The sequence below is a fragment of the Herpailurus yagouaroundi genome, unplaced genomic scaffold (assembly GCF_014898765.1).
Source record: "Herpailurus yagouaroundi ecotype Mexico unplaced genomic scaffold, PumYag 438, whole genome shotgun sequence".
Taxonomy (NCBI): Eukaryota; Metazoa; Chordata; class Mammalia; order Carnivora; family Felidae; genus Herpailurus; species Herpailurus yagouaroundi.
In genome coordinates this window covers 314,873-326,864 of record NW_024412655.1, presented here as the reverse complement: position 1 = coordinate 326,864, position 11,992 = coordinate 314,873, and the positions used below count along the sequence as shown (strand labels likewise).

The window sequence follows — 11,992 nt, the reverse complement described above, 5'->3', positions numbered from 1 at the left end:
CCCCCCACGACCGAGGCCACCAGCTCCCCGCCGAGCACCGCCCCGGGCCCCTCCCCGGCTGCCTCCACATCCGTGCCTGTCATGGTGTGGACCTCGTCCACCTCCGTGGTCACCACCCCGAGGCCCCCAGCATCCAGCAGCACACACTTCACCACCGGCTGCCTCTGCCGGGCATACGGGCAGCTCTTCTCTCCCGGTGAGTGAGGAAGCCCCTGGTTCCTTCCAACTGTCCACCCAGGGCACTCAGACCCTGGGTCTCTGGGGCCCCTCCGTGTGCCTCCTGCGACTCAGGTGGTGCCGTCCAAGCCCCACCTTCTCCTGAGCTAAACTTGGCGTGATCCCCTTGGTGATTTTCTCCTCTACAGGGGATGTGATCTACAACAAGACGGACAGTGCGGGCTGCCACTTCTCTGCCGTCTGCAACCAGCGCTGTGACATTGACCGCTTCCAGAGCACCTGCCCCACCTCCTCACCCCCAGCAACCTCGGCCCCCCTGTCCCCCTCCTCCGCAGTTCCTCCCTGCGACCTCCTTGTCCCTCCCCGACAGGTGCGCTTCCTGCCTGTGCTTCCTTTTTTTGCTGTGTGCCTGGGGTTGGGCAACCAACTGGGGGCTGAGCCCTGCCCTGCTTGGGGCTGTGGGTGACCCCCGCTCACCCCTCCACGGGTAGTGCCGGAGGAAGGCGCCAAGGATTGGGGCTGGCCCAGGACACAGGGCCTGCCCTGGGCAACGAGGGACCCGAGGCTGTGGCAGGGCCACGGGGCAGGTCTTGTAGCCCCCAGCCAGTGAGCCCCGTACCCTCTGTCTCCCAGGTGAACGAGTCCTGGACCCTGCCGGACTGCACGGTGGCCCGGTGTGAAGGCAACAACCGCATGGTGCTTCTGGAGCGGAAGTCAGCGGCCAGTGTGAGCTGCGTGAATGGGCATCGGCCAGTCAGAGTGTGGCAGGGGAGCGAGCCGTGTGACTTCCGTTTTGAGTGCGAGTGTAAGCTGGGTGGGGCCGGGGGGTGTGCAGGGAGCCCCCCACATGGAAGGGGCTCCTGAACGGGGGGTGGGTGTGCACACGGGAGCAGCAGCCGCGCCGTCGTCCCCGGGGTTTCTGGGCGTCTTTCATGGAGCTGCCGTCTGGGAGCACTTCCGGCCTGGGCCCTGGACGCCTGGACGGCAGGTTCCGGGAGAAGTGAAGACCGCACACTGGGTCACAACACCAGGAATGCCTGAGGCTGCAGGGAGGGCCCTCCCTGCCATGTCAGCTTTGGGGGCTCCAGGCATCCCTAGGCTTGTGGCCACGGGCCTCCAGCCGTGGCTCGGCCTTCCTGTGGCCACTCCTTTCTTTACAAGGACACGTATCACTGGGCTAGAGTGACCCTGGTAATCCGGGATGGTATCCTCTAGATACTTAACGTAATTACTGACATGAAGACCCTTTCCCCAAATACGCATCCATTCTCAGGCTCTGGGGACATGTCCTTATCCTTCAGGGCCACCATCCAGCCTACTCACCCATTTTATAAAAAAGGCAGCCGAGGGGCGCCTGCGGGGCTCAGTCGGTTGAGCGTCCGACTTCGGCTCAGGTCACGATCTCGCGGTTTGTGAGTTCGAGCCCCGCGTCGGGCTCTGTGCTGAACATCTCAGAGCCTGGAGCCTGCTTCGGATTCTGTGTCTCTCCCTCTCTCTGCCCCTCCCCTGCTCAGGTTCTGTCTCTCTCTGTCAATAATAAATAAACATTAAAAAAAAAAAAAATTTAAAAAAGAGGCAGCCAAGGCCCAGGGCAGTTGAGTGGCTCCCCCAGGTGGCACTTTTGGGGTGAGGGGACTGCCCATGTCCCGCAGGCTTGTGCAGCGGCTGGGGTAACTCTCACTACAACACCTTTGACGGCACCTCCTACTCCTTCGTGGACAACTGCACCCACGTGCTCATGCGGGAGATCCGCCCGCGCCACGGGAACCTCAGCATCTACATGCACAACTACTACTGTGGGGCCACCTCAGCCACTGCCCAGTGTCCCCGCGCCCTCAGCACCCGCTATAAGTCCACGGAGGTCATCCTCACCACCAGCACCGGCGCCAACGGGCAGGAGGAGCCCCTGGTGAGTGGCCCTGCCCTGCATCACCGGGGAAGGCCTGCAGGCCTGGAGGTCAGCCCCCGGAGGGGCCTCTGGAAGGGCAAAGGGCGTGCCATGACGCCCCGGGGGCCCGAACGCAGCCAGCTGGGACTCCCCCAAGGACTTGGGGCCCCAGCACCCGGGAGGGAGAGCCTCCAAGGCAGGCCCTGCCGCCCCACCACCCGATCATGGATCCCCCACCCCCACCCCCACCCCCTGATATGTCCTCAGATATTGTTTGACCGCAAGCAAGTGAGCCCGGGCTTTGCAAAGAACGGCGTGAGTGTGTCCGTGACAGGCACCACCACGATGGGCATCGACATTCCTGCCCTCAATGTCAGCATCAGCTTCGACGGGCACGTCTTCCAGGTCCGGCTGCCCTACACCCACTTCAGCCACAACACGGAGGGCCAGTGCGGTGAGTGGGGGCCACAGCCGCCTCAGCGCAGGTGGGGGGAGGGGCAAGGGCAAGACCGTGACCCTGCTGCCCCACCCCCCCAGGCACCTGCACCAACAGCCAGACAGACGACTGCCGCCAGCCAGACGGCACCACCGCCCCCACCTGCCAAGACATGGCCCCTACCTGGCTGGTCAGGGAGAGCGGCAGGGAGGACTGCGGGGCACCCACCCCCCAGCCCCCGGTACCCGCCACGCCCACCTCCTCCCCATGCCCCCCGGCACCTCTCTGCGAGCTGTTGCTGAGCCCGTGAGTCTCTCCTCTGGGTTTGGTGGTCCTGGGACAGTGACCTGCCCTCTGCCCTGGCCTCTGACCGCCCCTGCCCACAGGGTCTTCGCAGAGTGCCACGGCCTCATCCCGCCGGGCCCGTTCTTCAGTTCCTGCATCAGTGATGGCTGCCAAGCCGACCGCCAGGCGCCCTGCAAGAGCCTGGAGGCCTACGCAGCACTCTGCCGTGCCCAGGGCGTGTGCAGCAGCTGGCGCGACGCCACCGGCGGGCTGTGCAGTGAGTCGGGGCGGCCCCTGGGGGCTCTGGCCTCCTTGGCCCACCTGACACCTGTCTCTGTCCCCAGACTTCACCTGTCCGTCCGGCAAGGTGTACCAGCCGTGTGGCCCCGCACAGCCCGTGTCCTGCGGCTCCAGGTAAAGCCTGCCTGCGAGGTCCGGGGGCACCAAAGGGCCTGGGGCTCCCTTCCCCCCACCCCGATCTCTGAGCCTTCGCTCCCGAGTGGCCCCGGGCAGCTGGCCAACCCCAGCAGCCCGCCCTGCCCTCGGCCCTCACCCCTAGGACTGCACTCGTGTGGATCGAGGGTCCTAGGAATGCCCTCCTGTCCTTGCAGGCGCCAGAGCGAGGTGGGCAAGGGGCTGGCGGAAGGCTGCTTCTGCCCGGATGGACACACCCTCTTCAACACGCACACAAACGTCTGCGTGCGCGAGTGCGGTAAGCACCCGCCTCGGCTGCCCTGACCTGAGCTACAGGGCTGCAGGGGGAGCTCTGGGGTGGGAAGACGCCAGTCCAGGACCGTCCCTCCTGGGTGCTCACTCCACAGAGGGCGCAGTATGGCCGCGACGCCGAGTTCCCCAGGGAATCGTGTCCCCCAGCGGGAAGAAGAGGCCTCTGCTGGGGGTGGGGGCAGCCAGGCCCGCAAAGACATGTCCCGGGGCCTGTGGTCTCTGCCCACTGGGTCTGGAACCCAGCACCCCCAGTGATCTTCCCCTCCCTTCTCCCCTTTGCAGGCTGTGTGGGACCAGACGGGTTTCCCAAATCTGTGAGTATTCTGCCCCCCAGCTACCTGCCCCCTCGCCTGAGCAATGGGACGGAAAGCCGCATCTCAGGGCACCCTGCTCTGCCCGGGCAGCCCTGTGGGGGGCTGGCGTGGGGTGCCCCGGTGTGCGACACATCCCTGTCACCCGGGCTGCCGCAGAGACGGCAGCTTGAGCGGGAGGCCAAAGGCTGGCACGACCACACTGAGGGCTGCAGCCCAAGAGCCAGGGCACCGTCTGGGAGTCTCCAGGGGCCCTGACTGGTCTCTTCCAGCCCGGGGAGCGGTGGGTCAGCAACTGCCAGGACTGCGTGTGTCACGAGGGCTCCCTGTCGGTGCGGTGCACGCCCGTGCTGTGCGAAGCCCGGGACCGGCCCCCGCAGTGCAGCCGGGCGGGCCTGGTGACTGTGACCAGGCCTGTGGCTGACAAGCCGTGCTGCCTGGAGACGCTGTGCGGTGAGCCCCGTGCCCCCATTGGCCACAGGGTGAGGAGGGCCGAGGAGGGGGCCAGTCGGTGGGCCAGTCGGTGGGCCTCTTGGTGCTTCATTTTTCTACCTAAAATGAGGCTGGTGGCTTCTGGTGTGGCTGGGTACAGCGAGGGGATCCAGCAGGAACCCAGAAGATTCAACCCCCAGGAAAAAAATACGACTGTCGCAAGAAACTCCCCTAGACTGTGAGCTGGCACAGCCAGAAAAGGGGAGCTGCAGGGGTGCCCCTGACAGCGCCCCGACTCTCCCACAGTCTGCAACACGACCACCTGCCCCCAGAGCCCACCCAGATGTGTGCCGGGAGAGGAGCTGGTGGCCACCCAGGAGGAGGGCGACTGCTGCCCCACCTTCAGCTGCCGTGAGCTGTGCTGGGGATTCTCTGGGGTGGGGCTCGGGCGGCGGAGGGTGAGCGCTTTCCCCCCTAGCACCTGGGCAGGTGCTCAGCCCTCCCTTTCCTTCCAGGACCTAAGCTGTGCACCTACAATGGCACCGCCTATGGGGTAAGGGCTCTGCTGAGCCAGGGGGCAGTGGGTGGGGCCCTGGGCTCCGCACCTCGGCTAGGGGACCTCCACCCCTCGTCTGGACAGGCCCAGCCCTGCCTGCAGCCTCCTGCTTGAGAGCAGATAAGCACGGGGCTCTGGGTCCTGTAGAGCCTGGTGGAGACATGAAGGAGGGGGACACAGGCGCGGCACTGTCTGCCGAGGGCCTGGGAGGGCCACGGGCTGAATGCCTGCCTCTGAGAGCTTAGGTTCAGGGTCTCCCAGGAGCCTCCTCACAGCAAGAGGGCTGGGGTAGGACCGTGCCCTCCCAGCCCCCTCCAGCCTGCCTGCCTTCCCTGCCTCTGCCCCGGTCTATGCTCAGCCAGGGGGTACATGCAGAATTCTATGTGAAGAACAAAGAAACCACTTTCTGTAGGCCTTCCCTTCCTGCCGCCCAGCCAGCAGCAAGGAAGGGTCTTGGCCCCGGGCCTGTGCCCCTACCAGTGCCCTCAGTGTTGCCTCCCCTCACGCCAACCACTGCAGATCGGTGCAACCTTCCCAGCGGTCACTCCCTGCCACACATGCACCTGCCTGTCCGCGGACACCCAGCACCCAACGGTGCAGTGTGAGGAGGACAACCGCAGCACCACCTGCCCCCAGGTACACCCTCCTGGGCAGACGCCGGTAGTGCCTGCCTGGTGGCAGCCCTGGGCAGGTTGCTGAGGAGGTCGCTGGGCCCTTCGGGTATGGGTGGGGTTCAGGAGGGCTGGGGAGGGGGCCTGGGGGTGAGGATGTAACCACCCCTGTCCCTCAGGGCTTCCGGTACCAGAAGGTGGACGGACAGTGCTGTGGGGAGTGCGTGCAGACAGCGTGTCTCACGCCGGACGGCCGGCTGGTCCAGGTAAGAGGGGGTTCGGTCTCCGCCTCCCCCCCCCCCCCCCCCCCGCCAGGGGGGACTTCCCTTCAGCCCTTCCCAGCCCACCAGATAATTCATTCCCCGGTGGGCCTCCACCCTCCCCATCGCCTTTCTGCAGCCCAACGAGACCTGGGTCAGCAGCCTCGTGGACAACTGCACGGAGTACCGCTGCGACGCCAAGAACGGGCTCCACATGCTCACCGCGAGGCCGCTGCCCTGCCCGGACCCGTCCAGCTGCAAGGTGTGTGTCCCGGGGCCGCCCGCGTCCTGGAGATCCCTCCCAAGGGCCCCGCCCACGCCCGTCCCCGGAGGCCACGCCCCACCAGGGCCACGCCCACCCGATTCCCCACTCCCCACCTAGGAGGCCACGCCCCACCCCTGGGAAGCCCGCCCACGCTCGGCCCCATTGACCCCGCCCGCGCTCCTACTCCTGGGAGTTCCTGCCCAGCCCCCAGCCCCCTCCACCCCCGCTCTGTCTCCCCCACCCCTGCAGGGCATCCTCAGGAAAACTGGCTGCTGCTACTCCTGTGAGGAAGTGGGTAAGCTGAGGCCCGCCTACCTGCCCTCACCCTCCAGCCCCTCCCAGTCTCTGTGCACTGATTTCTGCCCCAAGCTGCCTCTAGCCCCAGGACCCCACCCCGAGCGAGCTCGGGGCTCCCGAGGGTGGGAGGAGCGGCCCAGGTCAGGGGAGAGCCCTTCCCGCACCTCCACCGCCCTTCCTCCCTCCGCCCAGACTCCTGCCAAGTCCGGGTCAACAGGACGGTCCTGAAACACCAGGGCTGCGCCACCCAGGCCCCGGTCAACGTCACCTTCTGCGAGGGCTCGTGCCCAGGAGTGTCCAAGTGAGCGAGGCCGGCGCCCCTCCCAAGGGCCCCCTCCCCGCCCCAGACCGCCCTGGCTTCTGCCAGGTGGAGCAAGTAGGCCGGGAGAGCAGAAGGAAGGATGTGACGTTGGCTCAAGACCCTGGGGTGGGGGGTGGGGGGGTGGTTCCTGGAGGGAGGAGGGTCTTGTCCCTATCAGCTAGTTTGATGAGCTGGTTCCAAGAAGGGAGGGGGCCTGACCAGAGAAGGTCAGAGCTCGGTGACCCTGAGCGCTGTCAGAGAAGCCCCCGGTGCTCCGAGGACAAGCTCAGGGCTGCCCGTGAGTGGGCGGGAGCCATCCTCTCCAGGCCCCGGAGAAAGCAAGAGCTGGGTGGCTGGGGCTGGACAAGGCGGGTCCTGAGGGTGGCCACTCAAATCTGCAGGTTCTCCATGGAGGCCCAGGCCATGCAGCGTCAGTGCACCTGCTGCCAGGAGACAAGGGTTCACGACGAGGTGGTGACCATGCAGTGTCCCGATGGGACAGCGGTCCAGCACACCTACACCCACGTGGACGAGTGCAGCTGTGCTGCGTCCTGCGTCCCTGCTCCCGAGGCTCCCGAGGACAGCACCCCCATCTTCTCGATCTAGGGGTCCACCACTGGCTGTTGCCATTCTGACCCCATCCCACAAGCTCCCTCCCTCCCCCTCCGGAGCCAGAACACTCACTACCCAACCGCGGACAGCCGGGCCAGCCTGCTGCGGGAGTCCGAGCACACCCTCCACCCGTGCCCTCGCGACACCTGCGCCCTGGAGGTGGTGGCGCCATGACGGCCTGCCTGAGGGGGGCTCCAGGAGGGGGCCCTGCCCTCGGAGCCCCTTCAGCACGTCTTGGCCGCCTGCCTGGCCATCAGGGCCGACCCCTCATTTGAGACACAGGCGCCTGCTCCGTCCGGACTCGCCCCCTTCTTGGTGTCAGAGGTGTGCCCCGTAGCAAAGCGCGCATCAGCTGCCATGCTGCTCCCCGCACTGTGGGCCTGAGTGCCCCCCTCCTGCCCCCCGCTGCTCCTCAAAGCCCTGGGGAACAGATTCCTGCTGGCCACCTCCTGCGGCAGAATTCGGGCTGAGGCCCGTCCAGGCAAGGCCAGGCCGGCAGCCTCCAGGGAGCGGTGCCAGGCAGGCCCATGTCTGGACCCAGGCGTGGGGTTACCGTGGCCGACAGGAGGGCCCCGGGCAGGGGTGGGGGGCGTCGGAGCTCCCGCTGCTCCCCCCCCCCCCCCCCCGATCTTGCAAATAAACGCTGAGCATTGTGTACACGTCTTGGCCCTGGAGTCTTTTCCGCCAACTGAGTGCCCCCCTCCGTGTGTCTGTGGGCCAGGCAGGGCCCCTCCGGCTGTATAGCACCCCCAGGGCTCATGCCGGACCCGCTGGGAGGGACAGGTGGGTGAGGGGCAAGGAGGCCCCTCGGGGTCAGTCTTGGGCTGTGGGGAATTGGCTGGGGCCAGGCGTGAGTCGTCATTTCGAACACACGGGATTTATAAGGAGACTGTTTCACTGGTGTCGGAAGACTGGAAAACCCGCTGGCAGCGTGGACGCAGCCCAGGGCCGTGTCAGCGCAGGCAGTAGCTGCCTCGTGGGCTGGGTGCACACGGAAGAGGGGTGCTCCGTGCTGCCCAGACCCCAAGGCAGCTGCTGGTTGCTGCAGGGCCTGGCCCGGGCCCGGGTCTCACTCGGTGTGTTTTCTTCAAGGCACCTGCCCCACCTCGACTTGCTCTGCGAGGGCCCTTCTTTTTTCATCTCGCCAGGGAGGCGGGGGCGGGGGGCAGGGATCTCTGCCTTCTTTTCTGCCCAGAGAGCGCCACGTGCACATGGTGGGTGTGGGAAGGATGGGGGAGCCGGTGGGGGCGCAGACAGGAGACGTGCTAACCAGACACAGACGGCGCCCCGCTTACCTGGGCCACAAGGATGAGAAAGACCCCCCAGTGGGCAGAGCTGGTTTCAGGGGGCACTGCCACCTGGGGAGGCAAAGGACGCTGCCGGTGGGGGCCGAGTGGGAGGGTCTCTCCCCCTCCCTGAGCCACATGACCTGCCTCTGCACTCAGTGTGGCTCCCCTACCCCCACCCCCCACCCCCCACGCCAGGGGAAGGTGGGGCTGGGGGCCCAGGGAGAAGGGCCTGGGCTCTCTTAAGGCCACTGCTGTCCTTTCCTACGATCTCAAGAGGTCCATCCAGGGCAGGTCACCCTGGGCCCTGGCCGGCCGGAGACGGCTGGTGCAGCAAATGAGGCCTGCTGCCCACTCTTGGGACCAACTTCTGAAAGCTTACCCTGAACTTCTGGTCTGATTTCCTGAGTCTCTGTTAACCCCCGTGCAAAACAACAGCATTCCTTAAACGCCTGTCATTCCCACGGTACACTCTCTTCCTTAAATAGATGTACTTCTTACCTAATTTAAACATGTTCCTAAGGGACCGGGAACATGAGCATCTCTTGCCGTGGACAAGAGCTCGTGTCCATGAAGTGCAGCTCCTGCGGGGTGGCACCCGATGAGCGCGAGCCATTATTTCTCCCGCTTTACAGGTGGGGACACTGAGGCAATGGAAACAATGGAAACGCTCGCTTCAGTAAGGGTGAAAGCCAGGCTCCGTCCAGGAGATCTGACTCCAGAGTCCACACCGTCAGCCACAGGGCTCCACCGTGGCCCTGGAGGAGGTAGCTATAAAAACCAACACAGCGCATAAAGACAAAACACTGCTGCTTAAACTTTAAATATTTTTGAAAAGGGATTTCTGGTTTCCAGATGGAAAAGTGGGCACGTCTTCCCCCACAGACAGAAAAACCACGACAGAGATAGAAAGACATTTTAAAATAGAAGAGCTGAAAACAAGAAAGTGAAACCGACAGACGTCCTGGACAAAAGGTTTTGGGGGACGCACCGGTGGTGAGAGGGGGCCATGGCCACAGGGCAGTACTTGGACAGACATGTGATGACAATGACCTTTCCGAACTGAAGGCACTCAGGGGGTGCCGGGAACGGGACAGGAGAGGCCAGGTGGTGAGGTCTGAGGGTCCCGAGGCAAAGAGAAAAGCTCAGAGCTGCCGGAAGGACAAGACCGCGTGCTCGCCCCCCAGGGAGACCGGGACCAGCACCGGGAACAGCACGACGGAAACTGCCTTTGAACGCTGGACTCCACACGCGAGTAAACTCTCATTTAAAAGCGATAATGAGGGGCGCCTGGGTGGCGCAGTCGGTTAAGCGTCCAACTTCAATCAGGTCACGATCTCACGGTCCGTGAGTTCGAGCCCCGCGTCGGGCTCTGGGCTGATGGCTCAGAGCCTGGAGCCTGTTTCCGATTCTGTGTCTCCCTCTCTCTCTGCCCCTCGCCCGTTCATGCTCTGTCTCTCTCTGTCCCAAAAATAAATAAACGTTGAAAAAAAATTTAAAAAAAAAAAAAAAAAATAAATAAATAAAAGCGATCATGAAAACACGGCATTTTCAACAAGCCGGGACCCAGAAGGCTGGCATCTCACCAGGCCCCATGTGGGACCTAACCAACAGGCAGAGAAACCACACCACACCGTCGCCTCTCAGAAACCCACACACAGGACGCACGAGTTCACAATTTTAATGCGTCAAAGTCGCCAGTATCTTTTTTCAGGCTGGTGCTTCTTGGCCCTATTTCACGCAACTTTCCCTGCCTTGGGATCAGAAATATGGTCTCCTGGATTATTTTCTAGAAGCGTGACAATTTTGCCTCCCACCTAAAAAATTTTTTAAGCTGGGATGAAATATACATAACATGAAATTTACCATCTTAACCATTTTTGAGTACACAGTTGGGTGGTATGAAATACACTCGCCCGTCCCTCATCCCCACCATCCATCCCCACGATCCTTTTAACCTTGTAGGAACCGAGAGACCCTATACCCAGGAGGCAGTAGCTCTCCACTGGCCCTGCCCCTCGCCCCAGGCAACCGCCGTCTACCCTCTGTCTCTACGGCTTCCGCAACACCAGGTAACTCACACGGGTAGAATCCCACAGTACTTGCCTTCTCGCGACTGGCTTATTCACCGAGTGTCCGTCCTGCAGTTTCAGCCATGATGTCGCAGGTGTCAGCGTCTCCCTTCTATGACTGAGCACATTCCGCTGTGTGTACATATCAGATTTTGTTTATCCGTGGCCGCGTGGGTGGCTTCCACGTTTTAGCTGCTGTGGAGAATGCGGCTGGGACATGGGTGTGTCCTCAGGACCCTGCTTTCACCTCCTTTGGGCTACACTCAGAGGTCAGATTGTTGGATCGTGTGGCAGCTCTAATTTCAATTTTCTCAGGGACTGCCATACTGTTTTCCACGGCGACTGAGCGAATTTATGTTCCCAGTAAGGTACGAGGTGTGGAGGTGCCGATTTTTCCACATCACCTTGCTTGCTACTGTCACTAAATCCTAGCCGTCCTGGTGGATATGAACCAGTATCTCACGGTGGTTTTAATTTCGTTTTCCTGACAACTGGTGATGTGGAGCATCTTTGCGTGTGTTTGTTGGCTACCTGTATGTCATCTTTGGAGAAATGTTTATTCCTTTGCCCCCTTGTTTTTAATTGGATCGCTAGGACTTTTTTGTTGTTGACTTCAAGAAATTCTCTGTATTTTCTGGATTTTAATCCTTTGTCAGGTGTATCGTTTGCATATATGTTCACCCATTATGTGCACTGACTTTTACTCTGTGGATAGTGTCTTTGGGTGCACAAAATTAAAAAAAAATTTTTTTTTAATGTTTATTTCTGAGACAGAGAGAGACAGAGCATGAGTGGGGGAGGGGCAGAGAGAGAGGAGGACACAGAATCCGAAGCAGGCTCCACGCTCTGAGCTGTCAGCACAGAGCCCGACGCGGGGCTCAAACTCACAAACTGCGAGATCACGACCTGAGCCGAAGTCGGTCGCTCAACCGACTGAGCCACCCAGGCGCCCCTTTAGTGTTTATTTTTGAAGGGGAGAGAGAGACAGAGAGACAGAGCATGAGCAGGGAAGGGGCAGAGAGAGAGGGAGGCACAATACAGAATCCAAAGCAGGCTCCAGGCTCTGAGCTGTCAGCACAGAGCCTGATGCGGGGCTCAAACTCACGGACCGGGAGATCATGACCTGAGCTGAAGTCGGACGCTCAACCGACTGAGCCACCCAGGCGCCCCATGGATGCACAAAATTTTTAAATTTTTATGAAGTACTATTTGGTTATTTTTTTCTTTTGTTACCTATGGTTTTGGTGTCATATCCAAGAATAAATTGCAAATCCAGCAGGAAGAGAGGTGCTAGCCCATGGGGGGGGGGGGGGAGGATATTTTTCTCCTCCACTGACAACAGCCCAGCCAATGAGAGTCAGAGCTCTACCAATGAGACAATCACAGCCCAGCCTATGAGAGACGGTCACAGCCCAGCCAATGAGAGATGGTCACAGCCCAGCCAATGAGAGTCAGAGCTCAACCAATGAGACAATCA

General features: G+C 62.1%; 2 protein-coding genes and 1 long non-coding RNA gene across 3 annotated transcripts in view; all 3 read left to right on the top strand.

Annotated features, from left to right (window-relative positions):
- Positions 1-3,524, top strand: part of MUC5AC (mucin 5AC, oligomeric mucus/gel-forming) — a 90,675-nt gene extending 87,151 nt beyond the window's left edge. Inside the window, exons 94-102 of the mRNA XM_040464276.1 lie at positions 131-196; positions 366-547; positions 811-982; positions 1,830-2,086; positions 2,333-2,519; positions 2,603-2,807; positions 2,888-3,063; positions 3,131-3,200; positions 3,398-3,524. Coding sequence (XP_040320210.1) covers positions 131-196; positions 366-547; positions 811-982; positions 1,830-2,086; positions 2,333-2,519; positions 2,603-2,807; positions 2,888-3,063; positions 3,131-3,200; positions 3,398-3,524 — 1,442 coding nt within the window. The remainder of the gene's footprint in view (positions 1-130; positions 197-365; positions 548-810; positions 983-1,829; positions 2,087-2,332; positions 2,520-2,602; positions 2,808-2,887; positions 3,064-3,130; positions 3,201-3,397) is intronic.
- A 93-nt stretch (positions 3,525-3,617) lies between these two features.
- On the top strand, positions 3,618-5,679 carry LOC121022801 (uncharacterized). Its single transcript, XM_040464275.1, has 5 exons — positions 3,618-3,742; positions 3,847-4,045; positions 4,096-4,276; positions 4,562-4,808; positions 5,331-5,679. The coding sequence occupies exons 1-5, from the start codon at positions 3,618-3,620 to the stop codon at positions 5,473-5,475; spliced, it is 897 nt and encodes a 298-aa protein (XP_040320209.1). The 3' UTR covers positions 5,476-5,679.
- Positions 5,680-6,169: 490 nt separating this feature from the next.
- LOC121022769 (uncharacterized) lies at positions 6,170-8,132 on the top strand. The gene is made up of 3 exons (XR_005787102.1): positions 6,170-6,242; positions 6,437-6,545; positions 6,947-8,132. It is a non-coding gene; the product is annotated as an uncharacterized LOC121022769 (long non-coding RNA).
- The last annotated feature ends 3,860 nt before the right edge of the window (positions 8,133-11,992 follow it).